This window comes from Trichogramma pretiosum, unplaced genomic scaffold (genome assembly GCF_000599845.2).
Source record: "Trichogramma pretiosum strain Unisexual culture from Peru unplaced genomic scaffold, Tpre_2.0 scaffold16, whole genome shotgun sequence".
In the NCBI taxonomy this organism is placed as follows: Eukaryota; Metazoa; Arthropoda; class Insecta; order Hymenoptera; family Trichogrammatidae; genus Trichogramma; species Trichogramma pretiosum.
In genome coordinates, this window is record NW_019641647.1 from 1,521,981 (window position 1) to 1,533,855 (window position 11,875).

Sequence of the window (11,875 nt, forward strand, 5' to 3'; positions counted from 1 at the left end):
GATCTTCAAAACATCACTCGTTTTTTGTCATTCAAAAAGGGATACAGAAGCCAGGCTAAACCTTTTTTAGATTCCCACTGATCAGTATTGTAAAAAAACTACGTTGATTCCTGAAGATTGATCAGTAACAGGTCATTTGTTTCATTCATTAATAAATATAAATGATGTTAAAAATGAAATGTATATTATCGTTTTCGAAACTATCAGACCAAACGATATTATTCCTCACTCTAGGATACGTATCATTTCGCACTTATCTCTACAAATAGTTTTTACCATAATTTTACGAGGTTTCTTCAAACAAAATTGATGGGGAAGTTATAATCAACGAATAGGGTTTACCCCGTAACGAAGATGAAAATTTTCAAGCATTCACTCTTTTCGCACGTTATATTTGAAATGCATTTAACATGCACTTTTGGAATGGAGGAAAATTCAGCGCTTCGTCGAACTTACTTTGGAAATATTTCACGCGCTCGATTATTTATTCTTCTTTTTTCTACCTATATTCAGATACATTTTTATGCATGCTATATAGTATACGTACAGTAGAGCCGTCGCTGTATCATGTATATATATCGTATATGCGTCACCCCATCTCGGTTTTCTTTCTCTCTCTATCTTTTTCCCTCGTCTCTAAACTTGGCGTGATCGATAGACGCGGCGGCACAACGACGTTTACACTCTGCATCTATATACATGAATACACTCGAGCGAACGAGAGGAAGCTCAGCAGCAGCAATAGCTGAGGGAAAGAGAGAGAGAGAGAGATAGAACGCACACGGCAAGTTCGGAAGCAACATCCTGCCGGCAGCGCGTGGCACGCTTCGCGTCAACAAGAACGAGAAAGAGAGAGAAAGAGAGTAGACAAGCTCCAGCGCCAGACGAGCGAACCTACTACACTTGTCACCCCTTTCCACTTTCCGATATGCCGAGCGATCTATATATAAACACCGCTTCTTTTCGTCTTTTTTACTCTGTACCTATACAGGATAGAACATTTACACATGTATGTATATTAGGGTGTCCGTTATTTCCCAAACGTTAAAAATCCTTGCTCCAGAAGTTTAGATCACTTCTTTGTGATATAAAAACATGATTTGTACGGTTTATAACCCATAGGCACAGGTTAAAACCGTGCCTATAAATTAAAGTCGATATTTGCATTTAACCCATTAGCTCACAGAATGTAGGACTTTAAGGTGGGATTTTTTCCATGTTTTGAACTTTAGAAAAACTTTGCAAGTACATAATTTGATGTAGAATTTAATTCCCTTTCCAAATCCGGGCTCAGATTTAAAAACCAATGCGTAGTTCAAAAGTTATGATCGTTTAAACGAAAAATTCTGTGCAAAACATGACAAATTCATACGTTTTTCATGTTCAAACGAGCATAACTTTTGTACTATGCATTGGATCTTAAATCTGAGCCCGGATTTGGAAAGGGCATTAAATTTTACGCCAAATTATATATTTGCGAAGTTTTTCACAAACGCGAAACATGGTAAAAATCCTACTTCAAAGCAATGCGCGACAGTTGCTTCGTAGCGCAGTGTACCGCGCAGCCCAGAATTTTACGTTTTCACGCGTTCGTTGCTGTATTTCAATAAATAATAATCATTTTCACACTCTGAAAACTAGCATATCGATAGGAAATTTCCTCAGCTTTCAATTAAAACTATCTGAAAAAATCTTAAAAATACCGTTTTAGAGATATTCAACTTTGAAGGTTTTCCGACGATTTTTCCGAAGAAAGAGGAAAATTTTCGGAAATCTGACCTTACCATAGGAAAGCTGAGGTAATTTCCCATCGAAATGATATGTTACCTTTTTTCTTTTAGGTGCATTTAGGTGCTGTTACAGAGAGTTAGAAATTGAGCAATTTCGCCTCATAACGCCGTGCGGGCCTCGCGCTAGGAAACTTAACTCTGATACCTTAAATTTTTAGATAAGTTCAAAGCTTATCACCTAAGGATTTATACGATCCGAAAAAAGATCCAATGTTTTTATAGTAAAATTTAATGCCCTTTCCAAATCCGGGCTCAGATTTGAGATCCAATGCATAGTTCAAAAGTTATGCTCGTTTGAACATAAAAAAACGTATGAATTTGTCATGTTTTGCACAGAATTTTTCGTTTAAACGATCATAACTTTTGAACTACGCATTGGTTTTTAAATCTGAGCCCAGATTTGGAAAGGGAATTAAATTCTACATCAAATTATGTACTCGCAAAGTTTTTCTAAAGCTTAAAACATGGAAAAAATCCTATCTTAAAGTCCTACATTCTGTGAGTTAATGGGTTAAATGCAAATATCGACTTTAATTTATAGGCACGGTTTTAACCTGTGCCTATGGGTTATAAACCGTACAAATCATGTTTTTATATCACAAAGAAGTGATCTAAACTTCTGGAGCAAGGATTTTTAACGTTTGGGAAATAACGGACACCCTAATGTATATGTATATATTATATATATACGGAGCTCCAGCTCGGTTTCCTTTTTTATTCGACCAAAGCCATCTCGAGCTTTTGTGCGATATCGGGCACGGACGAGACCTGCACCGCTACAACATTTTCTTCTCGCAACGATCCGTCCTCGCGTCGTCCTTTTCACCCAGAGATTGGCCTTCTGTTTTTTACCTTGTCAAAACAGCAAAAACTTGATTCATCGCTCAAATCGCAAGAGCTTTAATTCTGGTTCCATTGACACGTGATTTATAAATTTGGGTAAAATTAATGGTAACGGAAAAAATCGATGCCGGACAGACGCGAGATTTCAACTTGCGGCATCAATCTGCATACGCTTTTTAATTCGTGGTTCGAGACAATTATTTATTTTTCATTCGAGACTTTGAATGTACAAAACAATTGGAAAAAAATAATATAAGAAAAAATTTGGCACAGCAAATATAACAGAATAATAGCTCGAACTTTGACTTGATACGTCCGAACGGATATTAGTGTAATATTCGCGGCAAGCTCTGTATCGGTACAGAGACACGTATCGCACGAGGCGCTCGCGCGAATGCTAATTACGCTTAATTCGAGCCGATTGCATCGATGATCAACGAGAAACTATCCCACACACACACTGTGTGGAATACCCGCCTCGGTTTACAAGCGCGGAATATCAAACGATGAAAAGTTCGAAAGATATAGCTATTGCAAACTCTGCCAAGCGAGCTCACAGTCCAGATCGCTCACTCTCTTCCTTTCTCTCGTAAAAATTACTTTACACAACTTTGACATTGTAATTGTAGCTGCAGCCTATGGCTCGGATAATCTTTCACAATAACGTAAATTCGTCCAAACTCCTCGTTTTCTCATCAAAATATTCGCATAGCTCGTGCGGCAGCCACGTCTCGGAGCAGAAAAGCTGTAGAGCTCGAGCGCTCCAGTTACGAGACGCGGAAAGAAGCACTCGCGCGGCTCCTCGACGCGCTCAAAACTGTATATGCACACGTATTTGGGTACAGCTATGGGTGTATGCATAGCTGAAGAGAGTCGCGCACAGGGTGGCTCTTCGAAATTCAATTTGCATGGCAAGTGCGCAGCAGCGGCAGCATGCGCCACGCGAGTGCTCGGCAATTAAGTACACACACACACACACACACGCAAACGCGTATCGCGTGCATACTCCGACGCTTTATTCCGACCCAACTCGTCCTCGCTTGACACTTTTCTCTTTATTTATTCGAGTTCGATTCGCTCGTCAGGTCTATTAAATATTATACTTTTACGCGAAAATCATTCGCTTCTAGCACTTGATATAAATATATATGTATACTTGCGCTTTGGAAAAAATTGCATGTTTCAGCTACATTCTAATTCGTATATATTATTTATAAAATGACAAATCAACATATCAAGACATTTTTAATCCAACTCGATTCTTATTAGGCAATCTAGGTGGAAAGCTTCGATAACTATCCTCGAGGAATCATAAACACCGATCAACAAGACATTTAACCCATTAACGCCTAGACGGACAGAATTTTTTTCTCTATTGTAGTCTGCAATTAAATCATCTTATCGGAGCGAGAAAAATTTTTGAGTACTCATTTTCTATGTAAATTTTAATGTACTTTTTGAATATGGGTTTATAATTAATCTCTGATAAATATTAAAAAAGTTATAAACAATTTACTGCGAAAAAACACGATTTTGAATCTTGAAAAAAAACTTTGATTCAAATTTTTTTTATGAAAGAGACTTGAACTGTGTCCAATAATACCTAAAAGTGTGGAATAACGATCTAAAGTTTCAAGTACCGTAGGTGGGATTTGAATATTCAAAATGGTAGACTCCAAAAAATACACTTTTCCCAAGAAATTTACCAAAAAATGTTCCAAAAAATATACTTTTTTATTCGAAAACGATCAACATTAGAAAAAAAAGTTATTGAATATTCAAATCCCACCTACAGTACTTTAAACTGTAGGTCATTATTCCACAATTTTAGGTATTATTGGATACAGTTCAAGTCTCTTTCATAAAAAAAATTTGAATCAAAGTTGTTTTTCAAGCTCCAAAATCGTGTTTTTTCGCAGTACATTAAATTTTACATAGAAAATTTTTCTCGCTCCGATAAGATGATTTAATTGCAGACTACAATAGAGAAAAAAATTCTGTCCATCTCGGCGTTAACGGGTTAAATTCATACTTGGAAATTCGCAGCTTTTCGACAAATTCACATAATATTCCATTTTTCTTTAACGAACCACAACTGTTTATATTAAACTTACGACAACTTACTATTAAATTTGTCAGAAAGTTGGTGCTTCTTTTTTGATTTACTTGACAAAGCCCACAAGATTCAGTTCAATTGTTTTAACTCTCGAATTATCAATATTTCAACTGCTTTAATCCTTTTTAGTTAAATCTTTCAGAATAGTGAAATAAGGATATTAACGTCAAACGCGATCAAAACATTATAATCAGATTGTTGCGAAAAAATCGTATAATATTTGAATGTAAAATCTATATATTGCTTAACCTGCGCTATAAATTTCTACCTTTAAATTTTCATTTTAATTAAGTATAAAATTATTGATATTTTTCATACGCATTAAGATAACTATTTAAAATTATTCATTAGGAAAAAATATTCAAGTAAACGTAAACGATTTTTATTTGTATTCAATAAATAAACCCTAATCAACAATTTACAACGGACTTTGCAACATTTTTTTAATAAATTCCCAAGTAAAATATACGTCCACAGATGGCTTTGCAAATAGGATCGAGTGCGATTTCTCACGTGAGTTTTCCAGTGAGTTTCTATGTACTATCGCTTACTGTGCACAATATCTCAAGTTCGAAATGACGCAAGCAACTTACGTAAAAAAGTGCGCTTGAACTTTTCCTAAGTTTCTTCGAATCTAAGACCGTTTTCTGTTTTCTACACGTATCCTTTTACTAAATTTCGAGTTTTGTGAGCTTCCTCGTATGTGACTTTTTGGAGAAAAAATTGTAGCTTTAATGATGTATAAAATAGAATAAAAAATTTTTTTCTTTTAACTTTCATTTCAAAACGCTCATTTAGCAAAAGTATTGATGAATTAAAATAATAAAAAGTAAAAGTTTTCATTTTAAAGTATGATTTTATTTGATTATTTACATTTTCAATATAATACGATTTTACATCATCGTCATTGTCATCAAATGACATGAAATGAAGTACACGATTTTTGTTTTTATTAGCAACGGGTTCATCAATGAATTATTACTTTAAAAATTAACTAACGTCATATTAAAATTCATGTGTGGCAATGACTATAATATCATGACCTTACACAGGGAAAAAAATTGCATCGACATACACATGCTTTTTTAACATATTGCATTCATGTTAGCAATCATTCTTTTTTTTTCATGCGTTTGCAAGCAACTATGCATACAATGTTTTCTTGATATTTATTTTTTACAAATTATTAACAATATGTCACGAAAATCTTCGTTTCATTAAAAAAATTCTAATAAATTACGTAAGACACTCGTTCAACAAGGGTCCGTGACTTCCTCTCACAGCACTTCAAGCTTATAATTCATTCTGCCATAATAACTCAAGAGCATACATAGGTGTTTGGTAGCAAAATATTTTATGATTAATTAATTTAAAGCGCATCCTTAAGATTTTAAAACTTCCATTGCAATTTACATTGATAACTTATCACCACTACGTTGGTAATTTTATTGTAAAAGAATTTTTGAGCAGTTTTCAAGAATCTAAGAGGTGGCACAACATATAATTCGAGAAATGGAAACATTTAAAATTTAAATTACAATTTCTAATTTTTTATTTACAAGTAAAAAATTACCAGTGCTCCTCTTTGACAAGTTATAAATGGCATTTCTAATCCAAAATCCTAAAGTCATTTGTTATCAATATTCAGCTCACTTTTCTTTGTTTAAAGCTTGAATAAATTCTTCCAATTTTTCCTGTATTTTTCTTACTCGTTCTGAAATAAAATATAATTAATTAAACGAATTATTTTTGAAAAATTGTTCAAATATATATTTTTCAATTAGCCTGAGAAACTTACTAAGTTCTTCCGCTAAAGTTACTCTTCGTCCTGTGAGTAGCTTTTGTTTTATTTCATTATCTTGACTGTAGTCTTCGAGAACCTCTTTAATTTCTTTATCAAGTCTTCTGGCTTCCCTATTCATGATTTGCTGCCGTAGGGCATTAGCAGTCACTTTTAACATTTGTTGAATGCGCCAGAATAAAACTACATCATTGCATTCAAGCTGAAATAAAAATGATTGTTAAAAACCAATTTTAAAATGAAATGTGATACTTGCATTAGGAACTTACATCTGAATCGTGTCCAGTATGGTAAAGGTAGAAACCTTTTCTACAATCGTAAGCTTTTGATAAACTTTGTTGCAAAAAAAATCTTCGATACACAGGATGCCACGTTTCTCGAATAAATTCATTGTCAACTTCTAACCCGTTACGTTGAAGGTTTTTCCTAACTGTGGTAAGTTCATCTTGCGATAATGTTGGCGTGTGTTTCTGGAATGGTATTGTTAAAGTTAAAGCTAGCCTTTATCATCATGTGATAAGAGTGCAGCTACATGAAAGTTCGACCTACCTTATCGGCGTATAGGATTTTATCGAGTTCATTTTTAACACTATTTCGTTTCTTTTGATCATCAGTTTGGTACTGCCAATACATCCATCTCTCCCTACTACTTGGACCCATCATTTCTCGTAGTACTTGTTCCGTTACCTGAAGTTTGTCTTTAACAGATGTTTCTAAAAATTTAACAGCTTGATCCCAATCTCTTTTGTCATTGACACTTCTATCTTCTAATGTATTTAATTGTATAACACGCAACATTTCTGAAGCTTTATCTTCCCATGTATGCCTGGTCATAGCTTCTTCTACAACCGCTTTTTTCAAATTATCAAAAATGTCATCATGATCTGGACTGAGTTTTGCTTGCAGCATAAATTTTTGAAATTCTTGCTGCAAACTTTCCCATCCTGATTCGACACTTTTTGCTGGTAACTGTTGTTCTGCCCATTGTCGCAATTTAATATCTACTGCTGTATTGAAAGTACCTAAAATAATTAAATGAACGTTATAGTCAAAAGATGAATTAAACAATACAATTTTCAATTCATCAATACGTACCGGCACTACCCGTTTGACCTGCAGGTAAGTAAATGTTTTCGAAGACATGTGTGCTGACTTTTTCCCATAAGCGCGACATTAATACTTCTTCCCAATTTCTTGGAGATACCTGAGAGAGATTCACTATTTCGTCTAAAATTTCTCCGCGAGCCTTTTCAAATAATTCGTCACGATCTAATTCGCGTAGTCTTAAAGCAAAATTAAAAATTGAAATATTTTAACATGAAGGTAAGATATTTGGGTTTAAATTTTATGTTTGAAGAATTGTATTACCTAGGAAAATTATTTTTCCATTCTGTTTCTAAATTAAATCGCGTTGCCTTGAAAGTGTCAGCCTGCTGTTCAACAGTTTCTCGCACCATTTTCCAAAAGCATTCAGCAACAGCTAAACTTAAATTTCTAGTGGTGACTTGCCCAGACATTGTTAAACCATCTCTGAAAAAAAACATGTTGAAGAAGTTGAAGAAGTTTCAAAATTTTTTGGTTTCTGAATTATATTAATTTATGTACTTGAATAATTTTGAAGTTCTGAAAAATTTTTCTTCGTAATCTTTGATCGTTTGAATGCTATCGTCTTGTCTTCCTCGACCAGTAACTACAGCAAAATAGCCCAGAGCTTTCATTGGAAATAATTTTCCAGATAAAATTTTTCGAAGCCTTTCAGGGTTTGTCATATTTTCTTCAGCTACATCAACCTATGAATAAATCAAATAATGTTAGAGTAATTTTCAATTGAATTTTATATTTTAATAGTAGATTACGTGTCTAGAAAGCGAAAAACTGGAAAAATTTAGATCACATGTAATTATGAGCCAAGGCTAATAAACATGTGCCCTGAGGTTTTTTTCGCGTCCTAGATGTGTAAATTATTCTTCATAAATCCCGAAGAAATCAACTATTTGGTTTTGACCACAGGGTCGAAAATATTAATTTCGTCTAAGATGCCATAAAAATGACTATAAACTAACTTTAGTAAGGACAAATATAGTTCGCTTTCCAGTTGGATCCATTTGAGAAACCAAGTCAGTAACATTACTCCTCTCTGCGTCAACAGATCCATCTTGAATACACAATATTATAGCATTAGGGTTACTTGTGTATTGTTGTGTCATTTGACGTATGGCATCTCTAGTATCTTCGGCCATTTCAGTAGTAACAGTCTATAACCAAATTGGAAACCATCATGAGTATGAAAAAAAAAACATTAAAATTAATTTTTGAGAATTTGTAAGCACATACGCTTATGATACCAGGTAAATCGACTAAAACCATACGTGGTAGGCCCGGACCTTTAACAGTCATGGATATAACATCGTGGCTGACTGTTTTTCCTCCTTTAACGCTGTTCTTCATGCGTAATTCCACTTCACGACGTAGCTCAGCAAGTTCAGACTCTTTTGTAAGATCAAACTCTCGAGAACTATCTTTAAACTGGGCAATGTGATAAGGCCCCTCGCTGAGCGTTACTTTGACCGGTGCTCTCGTCATCATTTCACCGCCACCTCTGCAATTAAAAATGATTATTGACGAATAAAAATCAAAGAGAATTTTTAAAATTTAAGAAGACTGTAAACCTAGGGAATATACGAGCTTGAGCTATCATTTCAAGAACCGACGTTTTGCCAGCACTTTGATCGCCGACTACTACAACGCGAGGAAGATGATCAGCAGTCGAATAGCCTGCATTATATTCATTCAATTCATCTAATACATCGCTGTACATATCGATCAAAGATTTCTAAAAACAAAATAACTTAATCATTTAATGTTCATTATGTTATATATGTATAGTTTTATCGAATAAAAAATACCAACTTTGATTTTTCGATTCGACTGTTTGATATTTCCGCGAAGTAACATTTGTTTCCTCAATTCTTTATTTTCACGTTCGAGTCTTTCTAATTCACGTTGATATTTTGACTGTATTTGCATGACTTCGTCATGCATGGCATCGATTCTTTGTTGAGAAGATTCTACATAAATAAATACCATATTGATCAGGTCTTCAAGATCTATTCGTTTTCTTAAATTTTTTTAATTCAAAATACTTACGAGCTCTTCTTCGATCGTCATTCACTTCTGCAGCCGCGAAAGCTACGGTATTTTTCGCTATTCCATCTTTGACTTCTGAAAAGTTAATTAATATATTAACTAATTGAAAACTTCATTAGTAATAGCAGTTTTAGAATTGGTTATTTTGTGATTGGTGAATGTGCATGTACAACCCATGCAATATGTAAGGCAGAATCAACAATAAAAAAAATTTGTCAATAGAAAAGATGTATAAAGTCTATTGATTGTACTCTCAGCAAATTTCGGTTTAATGTAAAAGCAGTAAACTCAGGCATCTGTTATTCTTACCAAAGTGCAGGTAAAATATTTTTCATTTGCTGATTTTGCTTTGCATATTACATAAGACACAAAAAATAAATAAACAATTTAAGAACTATAAAATTAAAAGATGACGTACATACAGAAGCTTAAAGCTTGAAAGGGTCTGCCCCATTCAGAAAAATGTTTTTAGAAATGTAATGGCAAATATATATTTAAAGGGCATAACACTGAATGGACAGACTAAAAGTTATGCTCTTTTTTTAATTACTACACACCTGAATAAACTTGATTTGCAAAGGCTGAGATCACTTCAATATCACCTGAACAGAACAGACCAAATTATAAATTAAGTTACAAAAAAATTTTAAATAATTTTAAACTTCTTAATAATTTTGATTATAAAACCAAAATGAAAATCATAGCCTTTAGTAATGCTTAAAAACTAAATCTTATCCTAAAAAATTAACAAAAAAAAATTTAATTTTTAAATATTTTAAAATATTAGTGGCATTTAATAAAAGTTGTAGAAGCAAAATTTTTTCATTGGTAATTTTTGTAGCTATTTGAATAGAAACATTTTATTTGTGAGCAAATTTAGTAAAATAAGTATTAGCTGAGAATAGAAAATTAAATTGAAAAGCAGGAGCAGGATATCCAGGGAATGGAGCAGGATTCACGAGATGACTGAAAATGAAACGTTATTATCACTCACGATTTGATGCATTTTTATATTTATCTTCAGCATTGGAAAATTCTGCAGCTTTAATGGCATCATCTAATCTTTGGTTGAACCACTCTCTATACTCTTTATATTTAGCTTCTCCTAGTTCTTTTAATTTTGGATCTAATTTTTAATGTTGCATTTTTAAAATTTTTTTAAATTATATTTTACTAATTAACTGTGTAAAAAAATACTTACCTATGTCTACATTATCCATAATTGAAGTTTTGAAATTTATTAATGATGATCTGAAGCTTTGCCATTGCTGATCTGTAGGCATAACATTATCCAGCCATGACATGTCTGGCAACCCTTCCTTCCACTCTTCATATCTCTGAAATAATTTAATAATTTTTAAATATTCTCTAAATACTGATAAAAAATCGTTTTTCCAGATAATAATTACTTTTTGCAGAGTCATTCCTCCTGTAACTGCACCACCCAATAAAAGGTATCTCAGTTTCAAAACTCCCCTTAAAACTCTTAACATAACAATTGTTCTATGAGGGTGAACAAAAAATAATCTTCCTTGAGGAGCTGCCAGAAGTGGCTTGCTGTATCTAAAGACAATAAATGGGAACAAAACAATCAGTTGCATAACGGCATTATATTTGTAGTAAATTGGCTTGTATATGATTGTCTGTGTTGTTAACGAGTAAATTTAACCGCTAAAATAGTTTGTTAACTGTGTAGAATTTTGCAAAAAAATTATAAAAATGATTGCATGAAATAGCGGTAACATAACCTACGCAATTCACTAAAGTAAAATTGGCATTGTTACTGTAAATGACATTCAAAAGGAACTGAATCAAGATTGTAATCATATGTAGAAAAATCCATGGAGCTTTTCTATTATTATCAGCATTTAACATTTTTGCAGTGGTGAATTAAATTATCGAACTCACCCATATCTGCCACATAGAATTTGCTTCATTTTGCTGATATGTTTGAAACTGTAATCTCGAATTGTTCTGCTAGGGGCTTTCAAACCATGCCGCTTCAATTGATTTGTTTGCGTGTTACCTGCTTGGCCAGGGTCACGAAGGAAGATTCAAAATGATGAAATTTCCTTGACGTTTGATAAATCTTCTCGCACTTTTGCAAGTTTTAGGGTGATTCTCCGACATTCGCGACAATCATGCAGCAGTCGCTACTCGCTACTCCAGAAACATATC

The 11,875-nt window shown here is 33.5% G+C and overlaps 1 protein-coding gene across 4 annotated transcripts; it reads right to left on the reverse strand.

Annotated features, from left to right (window-relative positions):
* Positions 1-5,762: 5,762 nt before the first annotated feature.
* LOC106659152 (dynamin-like 120 kDa protein, mitochondrial) lies at positions 5,763-11,863 on the reverse strand. 4 transcript variants are annotated; one of them, XR_002763508.1, is made up of 18 exons: positions 11,606-11,863; positions 11,107-11,260; positions 10,899-11,034; positions 10,692-10,823; positions 10,255-10,299; positions 9,698-9,772; positions 9,461-9,618; positions 9,220-9,383; positions 8,885-9,149; positions 8,614-8,805; positions 8,156-8,340; positions 7,919-8,080; positions 7,646-7,833; positions 7,100-7,572; positions 6,820-7,020; positions 6,548-6,752; positions 6,323-6,463; positions 5,763-6,230 (listed from the first exon to the last, which is right to left on the reverse strand). XR_002763508.1 is itself a non-coding variant. In XM_014381543.2 (17 exons), exons 1-17 carry the CDS (start codon positions 11,632-11,634, stop codon positions 6,399-6,401), a joined length of 2,829 nt encoding a protein of 942 aa, XP_014237029.1. In that variant the 5' UTR covers positions 11,635-11,863; the 3' UTR covers positions 5,763-6,398. The 4 variants fall into 4 exon arrangements, 3 of the variants coding, with proteins under 3 accessions (XP_014237029.1, XP_023315644.1, XP_014237038.1); XM_014381543.2 differs by having other exon boundaries at positions 5,763-6,463; XM_023459876.1 differs by lacking the exon at positions 10,692-10,823 and having other exon boundaries at positions 5,763-6,463.
* Between the last annotated feature and the right edge of the window lie 12 nt (positions 11,864-11,875).